The sequence below is a fragment of the Salmo trutta genome, chromosome 38 (genome assembly GCF_901001165.1).
Source record: "Salmo trutta chromosome 38, fSalTru1.1, whole genome shotgun sequence".
NCBI lineage: Eukaryota > Metazoa > Chordata > Actinopteri > Salmoniformes > Salmonidae > Salmo > Salmo trutta.
The window spans coordinates 24,283,572-24,298,830 of NC_042994.1; the positions used below are offsets into that span (position 1 = coordinate 24,283,572).

Here is a 15,259-nt window from a genome sequence, read left to right on the forward strand (position 1 = left end):
ACAAATATGACATTAAAAAGTAATGTAATGGGAGTGTGGTGCTCCTGGAAGTGGGAGGTGCTAGTGAGAGACAGACACACAGGTCTGGGGGGGAGGTCTCTCCTACAGTTCATGTCCTTTCCCAGAGTGGTCCATAATTAACTGTTGCTTGGTTAGCACTTCCAACCAGATATAAGGAGGCTGAGGCCCCAGCATCCATAAGTCAGATACCTTCTTCCTCTGTGGTAAGACCTCTCCACCTCCTTAGATTTTTACGTTTGTCTCATCTTTGCACTCAGCATCTGAGGCAGTAGCTAACGGCACTGTTTGAATTGACTTCTGCATTTCTCTTGTAAGATTTGACAATATGTAATCAAGTGGCATTGGTTTACAATGTCTTTTTTAAATGTGTTTTACTTTAAATCAGTAACTTTCATTTACTGTCAAAAGTTGTGCTCCTGCACTTGTTTGTAAATTGAGGTGGTGTTCTGGAATGTAACTGGGTTTTCAGGGGTATTTTCTTTAGTTATTTACAGAATGTGTAGTAAAGTGAGTTGCCACTAGGGAAATTAAAGTTAGCAGTTGCACCTGTAATTGAATTGGACATGGCTGTAATGATTGAGTTAAATGTTTCACAGGGTCCTCTAAGAAGTACACATTCATCTGTAGGAGGGGAAAAAGAAGGTGAGACATGTTTTGAGTCTTCACATAAAAATGTATGAGAATGTTCTGAGAGATACCACTCACCTAACTCTGTTGACTGGGGAGGAAGCACCACAGAGTAAATCATGTTTCTTGTTTCATCTCTTTCCTAGTTATCCGTCACCATGAGTACGGACGCGGAGATGCAAATCTACGGCAAGGCTGCCATATACCTTCGTAAGTCTGAGAAGGAGAGGATGGAGGCACAAGCCGCACCCTTTGATTCAAAGAACTCCTGCTATGTGACAGACAAGGTGGAGCTGTACCTTAAGGGTTTAGTCACTGCCAGGGCCGACGGGAAGTGTACTGTAACAGTCACGAAACCTGATGGCAGTAAGGAGGTAAGACTGATCTGAAAAGTATTTAAATTCAAGTCTGTGGAATTACTCTACTCATTGTAAAATCATCTAAGTTATATCTAAAATGCAATAGGCAATGAGACATAATTAGATTTGGGGAAAATTTAAGAAAAAAAAGGATCCGATCCTAAGAAAAGATAGATTGAGAAGCGTTTTTAATTTTTTTTTTTTTTTAAATATATTCTTCATTTCTATTGCTGCTATTTAAAAATGACATGGAATTTCTCATGTTGACTAGTCAACAGTCACCAGTTATGTGTCAGTGGGTGATAACAAAGTAGTTGGATTAAATGTGGATATGCATTTTTTAAATTGTTAAACTTGTATTTAATGAGCAAAAAGCATGTCTACTTTGATCTGCATGTAAACTAGATTTCTGACTGTTTCAGGAAGGAAAAGAGTTCAAAGATGCAGACATCTATGAGATGAACCCCCCTAAGTACGACAAGATTGAGGACATGGCCATGATGACCTACCTGAATGAAGCCTCCGTGTTGTATAACCTCAAAGAGCGTTATGCAGCATGGATGATCTATGTAAGAAACCTGCACATAAAAACACACATTCATTAACACGAGATATACAGTGCATTTGGAAAATATTCAGACCCCTTGACTTTTTCCACATGTCTTTATGTTACAACCTTATTCTAAAAGGTATTCAATTGTTTTTCCCCTTGTCAATCTACACACAATACCCCATAATGACAAAGCAAAAACTGGTTTTTAGAAATGTATTACAAATTAAAAACTGAAATATCACAGTTACATAAGTATTCAGACCCTTTACTCAGTCCTTTGTTGAAGCACCTTTGCCAGCGATTACAGCCTCAAGTCTTCTTGGGTATGATGCTACAAGCTTGGCACACCTGTATTTGGGGAGTTTCTCCCATTCTTCTCTGCAGATCCTCTTAAGCTCTGTCAGGTTGGATGGGGAGCATTGCTGCACAGCTATTTTCAGGTCTCTCCAGAGATGTTCGATCGGGTTCAAGTCTGGGCTCTGGCTGGGCCACTCAAGGACATTCAGAGACTTGTCCCGAAGCCACCGGCATTTTCTTAGCTGTGTGCTTAGGGTTGTTGTCCTGTTGGAAGGTGAACCTTCGCCCCAGTCTGAGGTCCTTAGTGCTCTTGAGCAGGTTTTCATCAAGGATCTCTCTGTACTTTGCTTTGTTCATCTTTCCCTCGATCCTGACTAGTCTCCCATTCCCTGCCGCTGAAAAACATCCCCACAGCATGATGCTGCCACCACCATGTATCACTGTAGGGATGGTGCCAGGTTTCCTCCAGACGTGACACTTGGCATTCAGGCCAAAGAGTTCAATCTTGGTTTCATCAGACCAGAGAATCTTCTTTCTCATGATCTGAGAGTCCTTTAGCGGCCTTTTGGCAAACTGTCCTGTGCCTTTTACTGAGGAGTGGCTTACGTCTGGCCACTCTATCTTAAAGGCCTGATTGGTGGAGTGCTGCAGAGATGGTTGTCCTTCTGGAAGGTTCTTCCATCTCCACAGAGGAACTCTGGAGGTCTGTCAAATCAAATCAAATTGTATTAGTCACATGCGCCGAATACAACAGGCCTTACAGTGAAATGCTTACTTACAATCCCCTAACCAACAATGCAGGTTAAAAAATATATAAATAAGAATAAGAAATAAAAGTAACAAGTAATTAATGTGCAGCAGTAAAATAACAATATTGAGACTATATACAGGGGGGCACCGGTACAGAGTCAATGTGCGGGGGCACCGGTTAGTTGAGGTAATTGAGGTAATATGTACATGTAGGTAGAGTAACCATCACGTTTTTGGTCATCTCTCTGACCAAGATCCTTCTCCCTCGATTGCTCAGTTTGGCCGGGTGGCCAGCTCCAAGAAGAGTCTTGGTGGTTCCAAACTTCTTCCATTTAAGAATGATGGAGGCCACTATGTTCTTGGTGACCTTCAATGCTGTAGAAATGTTTTGGTACCCTTTCCAGGATCTGTGCCACGACACAATCCAGCCTCGGCGTTCTACGGACAATTCCTACGACCTCATGGCTTGGTTTTTGCTCTGACATGCACTGTCAACTTTGGGACCTTATATAGACAGGTGTGTGCCTTGCCAAATGATGTCCAATCAATTGAATTTACCACAGGTGGACTCCAATCAAGTTGTAGAAACATCTTAAGGATGATCAATGGAAACAGGACGCACCTGAGCTCAATTTCGAGTGTCATAGTGAAGGGTCTGAATAAATATGTATAAGGTATTTGTTTTTTATTTTTAATAGATTAGCAAAAATGTCTAAAGACCTGTTTTTTGCTTTGTCATTATGGGGTATTGTGTGTAGATTGATGAGGAAAACATGTATTTAATTCATTTTAGAATAAGGCTGTAACGTAACAAAAAGAGAAGGGGTCTGAATGCTTTCCAAATGCACTGTATATGAACATAAGAAATACACACATACAGTACTACACATAAATGAATGGTAGAAACCAAAACATATCAATACAGTAGACCCACATCAGTATACCAAAGTACACCCACATCCTCACATAAATCCAGGTAAAAGTACATCTGACTTTACTAATCCCCTAATTTAATGTAATCACTTTCATCCAGACCTACTCTGGGCTCTTCTGTGCCACGGTGAACCCCTACAAGTGGCTCCCAGTGTACGACGCAGAGGTTGTCAATGCCTACAGAGGGAAGAAGAGAGTGGAGGCTCCACCCCATATCTTCTCCGTCTCTGACAACGCCTTTCAGTTCATGCTGATTGGTACGAGCTCTCATTCATGGATGGATGGATGGATGGATGGATGGATGGATGGATGGATGGATGGATGGATGGATGGATGGACAGTTGTGATTGATGGATGATGGATGTCCATAAGTGTATGTGGATCTCAAAGTCCATAAGTGTTTATGGATGGATGGATGGATGTATCAATGGAAATTAAAATATGCTTCAGAGAGGTATCTACTGTTTTCTAGTCTAGGTAATAACAGTTTGCTGGGAATATCTGATTTACTACATTTGAGTGGAAAATGTTCCAAAATGAAATTCATGATGATACTACGAATTAAATAATGTCCCCATAATGTTGCTTGAGTATGATAAGCAACATGTTTTTTGGTTCCAGATAAGGAGAACCAGTCAGTCCTGATTACGTAAGTTGTTTACTAAAATGTCACTTTTAAAATATATTGGGTCACTTCCCACTGGGCACACACTGGTTAAATCAGTGTTGCTTCCAAGTCATTTCAAGGAAATGACGTGGAACCAACGTGGAACAGACGGTGAATTGACGTCCGTTCCCAATGGGATGAAAATAAATGATGTTTGGGGTTCGCTCAATAATGAGCCTATAAGCTATAAAATTTGTTCATTTAAGTTTTTGTCATTTAGTAGACACTCTTATCCAGAGTGACTTACAGTAGTGGGTGCATACATTTTCATACTGGTCCCCCATGGGAATTGAACCCACAACTCTGGCATTGCAAGCCACACAGGATTTAGTTATGTTAGAAAACAGGTCAATAGTGTATTTTCTATGCTATTTCTTAGTGAAAGCCACTCTGACACTCAAACATGTAACTAAACCCCCTATTTCTCTGTCATATAAACCAGTGGAGAATCCGGTGCAGGAAAGACTGTCAACACCAAGCGTGTCATCCAGTACTTCGCCACCATTGCAGTGTCTGGTGGAGAGAAGAAGAAGGAAGTAGACCCCAACAAAATGCAGGTAGGTTGTTCTCATGTTTGCCTTTTTAACACATTTCAAGCAATCAAGAAAAAATTACTGAGTAACTTGTGTTTGTCTCAATCAGGGGTCTCTTGAGGATCAGATCATTGCAGCTAACCCTCTGCTGGAGGCTTACGGTAATGCCAAGACAGTGAGGAACGACAACTCGTCTCGCTTTGTAAGTATGAAGGGCATACTGTGGAAGTTACCTTATAGTGGAAAAATGTATTTCAGTAGTTCCATATTGTTATATCAATAACTGTCCAACAAACTGTAACATTTAAAGGGATCTATCAAAGTAAAAGTTTAGATTTATTTGTTGGCCTATTTTTAACCCCCGTGTTCTACTATAGGGTAAATTCATCAGGATTCACTTCCAAGGTGGCAAACTGGCTAAAGCTGACATTGAGACCTGTGAGTTGGTATTGATTGTCTCTCAATGCTTTCCTAAATTCACACAGATTATTTTTTGGGAGATATCATCAAATTTAATATAATATTACAACCCCCCCTCTTACTCTCTCTCTCGTTCTCGCTCTCCTCTTTCTCTTTGTCTCATTCACTCTTTCTCTCCTTCTCTCTCAGACCTGCTGGAGAAGTCCAGAGTATCCTTCCAGCTGCCCGATGAGAGAGGCTACCACATCTTCTTCCAGATGATGACAGGCCATAAACCTGAGATAGTTGGTACGACAAAGTAGAGGTTCATGGGAAATTATTCCCACCCCCATCTATGGAATATATATAAAATATTCATAGCCCGCACTAACAATGCTATTACAATGATTACATCCAAGGTAACAAGGCATCTAGACATGGGTCAGGTCTTTGGGAAATATCTATCAACTAATGCATTGTGATGCACGAGTCCACAAATCTCAGTCCCCTCTTTTGATGCTATTTATTATATACTCAAATTAAATCAACTAAAATTGTATTAGTCACATGCGCCGAATACAACAGGTGTAGACCTTATAGTGAAATGCTTACTTACAAGCCCCTAACCGACAATGCAGTTTAAAAAATATGAATAAGAATAACAAATAAAAGTAACAAGTATTAAAGAGCAGCAGTAAAATAACAATAGCGAGACTATATACAGGGGGTAAAGAGTCAGTGTTGGGGATAATTGAGGTAATATGTCCATGTAGGTAGAGTTATTAATGTGACTATGCAGAGATAATAACAGAGAGTAGCAGCGGCGTAAAAGGACGGGGGGGGGGGCAATGCAAATAGTCTGGGTAGCCATTTGATTAGATGTTCAGGAGTCTTATGGCTTGGGGGTAGAAGCTGTTTAGAAGCCTCTTGGACCTAGACTTGGCGCTCCGGTACCGCTTGCCGTGCGGTAGCAGGGAGGACAGTCTTTGACTAGGGTGGCTGGAGTCTTTGACAATGTTTAGGGCCTTACTCTGACACCGCCTGGTATAGAGGTCCTGGATGGCAGGAAGCTTGGCCCCAGTGAGGTACTGGGCCATACACACTCCCCTCTGTAGTGTCTTGCGGCCGGAGGCTGAGCAGTTACCATACCAGGCAGTTATGCAACCAGTCAGGATGCTCTCGATGGTGCAGCTGTAGAACCTTTTGAGGATCTGAGAACCCATGACAAATCTTTTCAGTCTCCTGAGGGGAAATATGTTTTGTCATGCCATTTTCACAACTGTCTTGGTGTGCTTGGACCATGTTAGTTTGTTGGTGATGTGGACACCAAGGAACTTGAAGCTCTCAACCTGCTCCACTACAGCCCCGTCGATGAGAATGGGGGCATGCTCGGTCCTCCTTTTCCTGTAGTCCACAATCATCTCTTTTGTCTTGATCACATTGAGGGAGAGGTTGTTGTCCTGGCACCACACGGCCAGGTCTCTGACCTCCCTATAGGCTGTCTCGTCGTTGTCAGTGTTAAGGCCTACCACTGTTGTGTCATCGGCAAACTTAATGATGGTGTTGGAGTCGTGCCTGGCCGTGCAGTCATGAGTGAACAGGGAGTACAGGAGGGGATTTAGCATGCACCTCTGAGGGGCCCCTGTGTTGAGGATCGGCGTGGCGGATGTGTTGTTACCTTCCCTTACTACCTGGGGGCGGCCCATAAGGAAGTCCAGGATCCTTAGCTTATTAATGAGCTTTGAGGGCACTATGAGCTGTAGTCAATGAATAGCATTCTCCACATTGTCTAGGTGGGAAAGTGCAGTGTGGAGTGCAATAGAGATAGCGTCATCTGTGGATCTGTTAGGGCGGTATGCAAATTGGGGTCTAGGGTTTCTGGGATAATGATGTGAGCCATGACCAGCCTTTCAAAGCACTTCATGGCTACAGACGTGAGTGCTACAGGTCGGTAGTAATTTAGGCAGGTTACCTTAGTGTTCTTGGGCACAAGGACTATGGTGGTCTGCTTAAAACATGTTGGTATTAGAGACTTGGACAGGGAGAGGTTGAAAATGTCAGTGAATACACTTGCCAGTTGGTCAGCGCATGCTTGCACATCCTAGTAATCCGTTTGGCCGTGCGGCCTTATGAATGTTGACCTGTTTAAAGGTCTTACTCACATCGGCTGTGGAGAGCGTGATCACACAGTTGTCCAGAACAGCTAGTGCTCTCATGCATGTTTCAGTGTTATTTGCCTTGAAGCGAGCATAGAAGTAGTTTAGCTCGTCTGGTAGGCTCGTGTCACTGGGCAGCTCTCGGCTGTGCTTCCCTTTGTTGTCTGTACACATCCGTCGAGCGTTGTAGCCGGTGTAGTACGATTCAATTTTAGTCCTATATTTACGCTTTGCCTGTTTGACGGTTCATCGGAGGGCATAGCGGGATTTCTTATAAGCTTCCGGGTTAGAGTCCCGCTCCTTGAAAGCGGCAGCTCTAGCCTTTAGCTCAGTGTGGATGTTGCCTGTAATCCATGGCTTCTGGTTGGGGTATGTACGTACGGTCACTGTGGGAACAACATCATCAATGCACTTATTTATGAAGCCAATGACTGATGTGGTGTACTCCTCAATGCCATCGGAAGAATCCCGGGAACATATTCCAGTCTGTGCTAGCAAAACAGTCCTGTAGTTTAGCATCTGCTTCATCTGACCACTTTTTGTTTATACTACATGTATCCAGTAAAGGAGGGAGAGATACTGTAAAGGTCAGACAGCACAGTTCTAAGAGATTTGAATGACAAGCCATTCTCTGTTGTCCACAGAAATGGCGCTCATCACCACCAACCCCTACGACTTTCCCATGTGCAGCCAGGGTCAGATCACTGTGGCCAGCATCGACGACAAGGAAGAGCTGGATGCCACAGATGTGAGTCAAACAAAGGGTTAACCAAACTCTGGATAGGGAATGGGTAGGACCACCATACACACTGAATGCACTGTGAAATTTCAACTTGGACGCAGCTGGGAATTTTCATGTATTTTTTTGTTTGATTCTAAGTGCCTTGTGTTAGTTAGGCTTTTGAATCAATGAACTCTTCATGCCTTCACATTTCGCCTTGAGGCACATACATTTAAGACATCCACAAGAGAGCGCCACTGAGTGCCCTGTGGAACTGTGAAAAACTCCTTTTGTGCTGCCATCTACTAATGTATTGGCCAAGCGTTATCATGTGGAACAGAGAAGCCAGTCAAATCTATCCATCCCATTTGTTTTGAAGTCAGCACCACAGAACTGTAGTGTATTGTAACTGAGCAAACTATTGTTCAGTTCATCACTGTTGTAATTCCTCTTTAACGCCAGGATGCCATTACAATTCTGGGCTTCACTAATGAAGAGAAGATTGGCATCTACAAGCTGACAGGAGCTGTAGTGCACCATGGCAACATGAAATTCAAACAGAAGCAGCGTGAGGAGCAGGCCGAGCCAGATGGCACAGAGGGCGAGTCCCACTCATAGATATACAATATGTAGAGCATTAGTCCCATTCCCAGTCCCCAACATAGAAATAGAACACCTAAGACAGACAGTGCCACATGAAAGTCAGGCATTTTTGGAGAACAAAATATTACCTTCAGATATGATTTGGCCAAACTATTTTGTCAGTGTAAAATCAGAAACTATTGATCTTGTGTCCCTGAATCTGTTGTTGTTGGTTCTCTTCTCCAGTGGCTGATAAAATCGCCTACCTGCTGGGCCTGAACTCAGCTGAGATGTTGAAGGCTCTGTGCTACCCCAGAGTGAAGGTCGGCAACGAGTATGTGACCAAGGGACAGACTGTGGCTCAGGTAAGACTGCTAAACACAGCATCTACCATTTTCTGGAATTATTTTGGGGACGAGGGCATTGCTTTTGTTTTTCCCAAGCTTGTTTCACCTTATCACTAGACATGTTCAATATCTCATGTATTAATTTGAGGTATTATCATTACAGGTTAATAACTCAGTCTCGGCTCTGGCCAAGTCCATCTATGAGAGGATGTTCTTGTGGATGGTCATCCGTATCAATGAGATGTTGGACACCAAGCAGCCAAGGCAGTTCTATATCGGTGTGCTTGACATTGCCGGGTTTGAGATCTTTGATGTGAGTATGAGACCAGAACAAGACAATTAGTTGTGATTGAGATGGATTACAGTCTTGTATGATGAAATTACCCCTTTCAACAGTACAACAGCATGGAGCAGCTGTGCATCAACTTCACCAATGAGAAACTGCAACAGTTTTTCAACCACACCATGTTCGTCCTGGAGCAAGAGGAGTACAAGAAGGAGGGAATCGTCTGGGCCTTCATTGACTTCGGCATGGACTTGGCTGCCTGCATTGAGCTTATTGAGAAGGTAAACTGTCTGTGGGAGGAATATAATGGACTGCAACAGCAAAGCTAATAGGGATCGCTGTGTGAGACATTATCACAGTGGCACAACACATCTGACTGTTGAAAACTCAATATGTTTCCTATTATGTTCCTCTAAATTAATATAATCCTATAATAGCATGTTTACTAAAGGAATAAATGTCATCCTAAATGTAAATATCACTAATTTGATATACATCTCTTTTCGTAAAGCCACTGGGCATCTTCTCCATCCTTGAAGAGGAGTGCATGTTCCCCAAGTCTTCAGACACTACCTTCAAGGACAAGCTGTACTCCCAGCATCTTGGCAAAACACAGGCGTTTGAGAAGCCCAAGCCTGCCAAAGGCAAGGCAGAGGCCCACTTCTCCCTGGTGCATTACGCCGGCACTGTGGACTACAACATCACTGGCTGGCTGGAGAAGAACAAGGATCCCCTGAACGATTCAGTTTGTCAGCTGTACGGGAAGTCAGGAGTCAAAATTTTGGCTGCCCTGTATCCTGCTGCCCCACCTGAGGGTAAGACTAGTATTAAGTCAAAAAATTTCATACATTTTCTCAGGGTTTATCACTGGGTTAATTTACTTATACACTTGCTACATTTTTGGGTAACCAGAAAAAATCCACATAGAAATTTGAGTTATGGATCTATCATTCTACTTGAACACAAGTCTAAGAAGTGGCAGATCTGTTATATTTGCGCTATTTTTATGCTTCCCATTAATACGTTTTGTTTTTGCTGCTTTTACTTGCGGTTATGTACACCAGATTTAATTAACAACAATATTTTTGGTTATGGAAAATATATTTCACAGCAGTTTAGCTGGTACAATGATTCTCTGCACTATACTAGTTTATTTTGTCATGTATGTTTTTGCATCCAGGAAATGGCGGAGAGATTTCTGCATAGTGCAACTTTAATTGAATCATACAATAGGTGTTGTTTTAATCTCCTTGGCAGCATTTGCCTCTTGATAAGTGTGAAGTCAACCAGAGATTCTCTGGTTTATAATTAGTGTGCTTGCTGAAGACAAGACCACTCTAGATTTCTTACATACTCTTATTATAATTCTATTTATTCCACCCACTCTAGGAAATGTACTTTTCTAGTTATCTTTAACTTTTCCCCATTTTAACAGATAAAGCCAAGAAAGGAGGCAAGAAGAAGGGTGGTTCCATGCAGACTGTGTCCTCCCAGTTCAGGGTGAGCTTTTGAAATGTGTAGATTCAGTCCTTTAAAAGGTGCAATTATTATAAATTATTTCTGAGAAAATGGTTTGTAACCCTCTTACAGGAGAACTTACATAAGCTGATGACCAACTTGAGGAGCACTCATCCTCACTTTGTGCGCTGCCTGATCCCCAACGAGTCAAAGACTCCAGGTACAATAAATATTGAGTTAAATATGTAATCTTATCAGTACAGTACCAGTAACCTTAACAATCCCAATCTTTAACTTGTTTATGAGTATTAAAAGAGACTTGTTTTGTTTTACCAGGTCTGATGGAGAACTTCCTGGTTATCCACCAGCTCAGGTGTAATGGTGTACTGGAGGGTATCAGGATCTGCAGAAAGGGATTCCCCAGCAGAATCCTCTATGCTGACTTCAAACAGAGGTACATGCACCCAAATACATACACGTACACGCGCACATGTCAGGTCCAACATGACTGGCACTTTTGATAAAGATGACCAGAAAGGTAGCAAATATATAATAAAGATACTGAACTATATTGTATTGTCAAACATTTGTGACAATTATATTATTTTAGACTATTACATTTGCTCAGAGAAAGAGATTTAAAATAATAATAATTTTGTTTGATTTGTTTAGTCTTTTTTTCTCATCTTTATCATTTTGACTGTATAACCAACCTACAATTGGAAAAAGACAAGGGGTCTGAATACTTTCCGAATGCGCTGTGTATATTGTATAAAAAAGTACTACTTTGTTAAACAAAAGTCTCTTTCTCTGAGCATTTGTATTAGTATAAAATAATAACAGCAATATTTTTGGGGGCATACATTTACATTTTACATTTTGTCATTTAGCAGACGCTCTTATCCAGAGCGACTTACAGTAGTGAATGCATACATTTGATTTCATGCATTTAAAAAAAAATATATATATATATATATTTTTTAATTATTATTATTATTTTTTTTTTGTATTTGTATTATTTATTTTATACAGTCTTTTTTGCACATCTTTATCAAAGGTGCCAATCATTTTGGACCTGGCTGTATAACCAACCAATTAAAACTTCGCATATTTTAACACTGTCTCCTCATTCAGGTACAAAGTACTGAATGCCAGTGTCATCCCTGAGGGACAGTTCATGGACAACAAGAAGGCTTCTGAGAAGCTGCTTGGGTCCATTGATGTGAATCACGACGATTACAAGTTTGGACACACCAAGGTCAGTCAAATACCCCCAGCAAAATATGACAACAAAAGACAACTTGAATGATAATTTAAACCCTACAACTTAGAAACAACATATCCCATGGTATGTTTGTAACCATATCAAAGTTAATGTTGTTTAAATCAATCTAGTGGTGTTGTTCCCCTCTTTTGATTCCAACATTTCTATCTGTCACCGTCTGTGGTTCCATTGACCATGTTAACCTGTGTCTCAGGTGTTCTTCAAAGCCGGTCTGCTGGGTGTCCTGGAGGAGATGAGAGACGAGAAGCTGGCCACTCTGGTCGGCATGGTCCAGGCTCTCAGCCGTGGATTCCTCATGAGGAGAGAGTTTAGCAAGATGATGGAGAGGAGGTGAGGAATAGTAGACATCTTGGCAAAGCTTTCTGTCAACCACCTGTATCTAATGCATTATGATTACGTACTGTATATGCTGTGAGTTGTTCAGAATGAGAAAGTACGTCTTATAATGGTCTATTAAAGCTAGAATCCTTAATTGAAACACTAACAAAGAGGGAACCCCGTCTCTGTTTTGGTAAACAGCTGAGGGATGGGCCTGGAGAAATGCAACTACTCTCAAATTGGTAGACACGACTGGTTATCGTTTTAAGCTTGTTTTGAGTCCATACAGTGTTTGTTTACATTTACATTGTTAACCAAAATTATAGTAAAACAAGCTTATTTTGGGGTTTAATTAATTTATAAGTCCAAAAAAGGATGTAGCAATTTAGGATTCTGCCTTTTATACCTGCAGTTTAGGATTTGCCTGTTCAATTGTCATTTAAATGTTCGGGGTGTTCGGTTTTCTTGTTCTTCTAATCCCAGAATGTAGCTATAAGCATGTCACTCACCATGCCACTCTATCCTTTCTGTCGACCAGAGAATCAATTTACTCCATCCAGTACAACATCCGCTCATTCATGAATGTGAAAACCTGGCCATGGATGAAGTTGTACTTCAAGATCAAGCCCCTGCTGCAGAGCGCTGAGACTGAGAAGGAGCTGGCCAACATGAAGGAGAACTATGAGAAAATGACGACAGACCTGGCCAAGGCTCTGGCCACAAAGAAGCAAATGGAGGAGAAGTTGGTGGCCCTGATGCAGGAGAAGAACGACCTGGCGCTCCAAGTCGCATCTGTGAGTGAAAAACGACCCTCAAATGTGTACATTTACACACAAATGAATACACACATGCACACACTGTGAAGTATGTAGCTAACTCACACATTTTTATTGCCCATGTTATATATTGTATATATTTCATGAATTTCTATTGATTTGCTCTGACCTTTTTGACTAAAATGTATATTTTGATACACAAAGTCAGGCCTATGATTTTTTTCTCCTGTTCCGAAACTAGGATTCAGAGAATCTGAACGATGCTGAGGAAAGGTGTGAGGGGCTCATCAAGAGCAAGATCCAGCAGGAGGCCAAACTCAAAGAGACAACCGAGAGGCTGGAGGATGAGGAGGAGATCAATGCTGAGTTGACTGCCAAGAAGAGGAAGCTGGAGGATGAGTGCTCTGAGCTGAAGAAGGACATTGATGACCTGGAGCTCACCCTGGCCAAAGTGGAGAAGGAGAAGCACGCCACTGAAAACAAGGTCTTGTGTCTTACCATAGACAGTCTAACCAAACAATAATCAAATCAATAATCAAATCAAAACATAGCTTAACAGAAATGGAATTCAAGTTGTATTGTGGGTGCAGGAAAAAGTAAGAAACAATAGTAGAATTTCAGTTGCGGGGTACTCCCAACATTCATTGCATGTTCTGCTCCCCCTCATTTATGACTTCCGTTCAGTACACTGGCATGATGAACACTGACATCTAGTGTTGAATATATAGTACAGTAATTGTTGATGCAGTTCTAATCTAAATGAGATATATAACAAACTAAATCTCCCCTTTATGGTGAAGTATAACTTTGTTGTGGCCATTTACAGGTTAAAAACCTGACAGAGGAGATGGCGTCTATGGATGAGAGTGTTGCCAAGCTGACCAAGGAGAAGAAAGCCCTCCAAGAGGCCCACCAGCAGACACTGGATGACCTGCAGGCAGAGGAGGACAAAGTCAACACTCTGACCAAGGCCAAGACCAAGCTGGAACAGCAAGTGGACGACGTGAGTGGAGTTGGACATTTTGGCCACGATAGCATGTAAGATGATATTATCTTCAGTTGTTTAGATTTGAACAATATATGTGTTTTTATCTTCTAGCTTGAAGGTTCTCTGGAGCAAGAGAAGAAGCTCCGTATGGACCTTGAGAGATCCAAGAGAAAGCTGGAGGGAGATCTGAAACTGGCCCAGGAGTCCATAATGGACCTGGAGAATGACAAGCAGCAAGCTGATGAGAAAATCAAAAAGTAAACACAAACAAATGACTACAGTATTACCTGCTATAATGTTTGTTCTTGACTAATTCTTGCAAATATGAATTACGAAAAGCAAAGTGAATCTTATGATACTCTCTCTTTTTCACTATCGAACGAAAACAAACATATTTGTGTTTCTTAGGAAGGAGTTTGAGACCACCCAGCTCCTCAGCAAGATTGAGGATGAGCAGTCTCTGGGAGCTCAGCTGCAGAAGAAGATCAAGGAACTCCAGGTACAGTACAGGATATAGGGACCTAAGCTCCAGACACACTGAATAATTTCCTGAAATAAACAGACACATTTGTTCGTGTGACTTCTGATGGCTCAGTAGGTTTTTCTTGCTGGTGCTTTTTACCGTTGTAAAGAGGGTTCTTCCATAGAGTTAGATAGAGGTCTCATCTTTGTATTTTTACCATTATGGCGTTTGTGACAGAATAGACATCTCAGTTTTATAAGTAGTAATTTTTCAAATGTTTTTTGTGTTTGAAAAAAGTGTAAATTAATATTGGTGATTTACCTGAAGTGCTGGAGTCCTGTACCAAGTCTTGTGTGTCACTCCTTCACTGCGGCCATTAGATGGCGGTGATATAGCTTAAAGACATTTAGTAACCATAGGAAACCAAATATGAAGAAGTCAATAATCTGATCATTGGATGATTGCACCCAACCCATAGGAATCCCCACCCAGTTGATTACTTCTTAATGGTAGAAGGCATCAATGACAATATTCACGTTAAAATGGGTTATTAGAGTCCTCTGTCTAACTCTATGGGAGTTTCTTACCATTGAAGGTTTGGCTCCTGCATGGGACAGTGTCTCCTGAATATATTAGTTTAACTGGCTTTGCATTAAACACATTTATGCAAAATATACATACTATTATTATTTTGTGAGGTTCAATTGTTTCAACTGTTTTGTAGTGTTCATCCCCCCTGC

General features: G+C 41.5%; 1 protein-coding gene across 2 annotated transcripts in view; it reads left to right on the forward strand.

The window, feature by feature from the left end:
* Positions 1-625: 625 nt before the first annotated feature.
* Positions 626-15,259, forward strand: part of LOC115177962 (myosin heavy chain, fast skeletal muscle-like) — a 62,100-nt gene continuing 47,466 nt past the window's right edge. For both annotated transcript variants that reach the window (XM_029738964.1, XM_029738963.1), the window contains exons 1-25: positions 626-663; positions 795-1,022; positions 1,430-1,576; positions 3,641-3,797; positions 4,162-4,189; positions 4,650-4,764; positions 4,850-4,942; positions 5,118-5,178; positions 5,350-5,448; positions 7,940-8,043; positions 8,479-8,617; positions 8,845-8,963; positions 9,109-9,258; positions 9,342-9,512; positions 9,743-10,046; positions 10,667-10,731; positions 10,822-10,909; positions 11,026-11,143; positions 11,824-11,947; positions 12,168-12,304; positions 12,831-13,086; positions 13,310-13,552; positions 13,895-14,071; positions 14,168-14,313; positions 14,465-14,555. In XM_029738964.1, the coding sequence (XP_029594824.1) occupies positions 807-1,022; positions 1,430-1,576; positions 3,641-3,797; positions 4,162-4,189; positions 4,650-4,764; positions 4,850-4,942; positions 5,118-5,178; positions 5,350-5,448; positions 7,940-8,043; positions 8,479-8,617; positions 8,845-8,963; positions 9,109-9,258; positions 9,342-9,512; positions 9,743-10,046; positions 10,667-10,731; positions 10,822-10,909; positions 11,026-11,143; positions 11,824-11,947; positions 12,168-12,304; positions 12,831-13,086; positions 13,310-13,552; positions 13,895-14,071; positions 14,168-14,313; positions 14,465-14,555 (3,348 nt within the window). In that variant the 5' untranslated portion in view covers positions 626-663; positions 795-806. The remainder of the gene's footprint in view (positions 664-794; positions 1,023-1,429; positions 1,577-3,640; positions 3,798-4,161; positions 4,190-4,649; positions 4,765-4,849; positions 4,943-5,117; positions 5,179-5,349; positions 5,449-7,939; positions 8,044-8,478; positions 8,618-8,844; positions 8,964-9,108; positions 9,259-9,341; positions 9,513-9,742; positions 10,047-10,666; positions 10,732-10,821; positions 10,910-11,025; positions 11,144-11,823; positions 11,948-12,167; positions 12,305-12,830; positions 13,087-13,309; positions 13,553-13,894; positions 14,072-14,167; positions 14,314-14,464; positions 14,556-15,259) is intronic.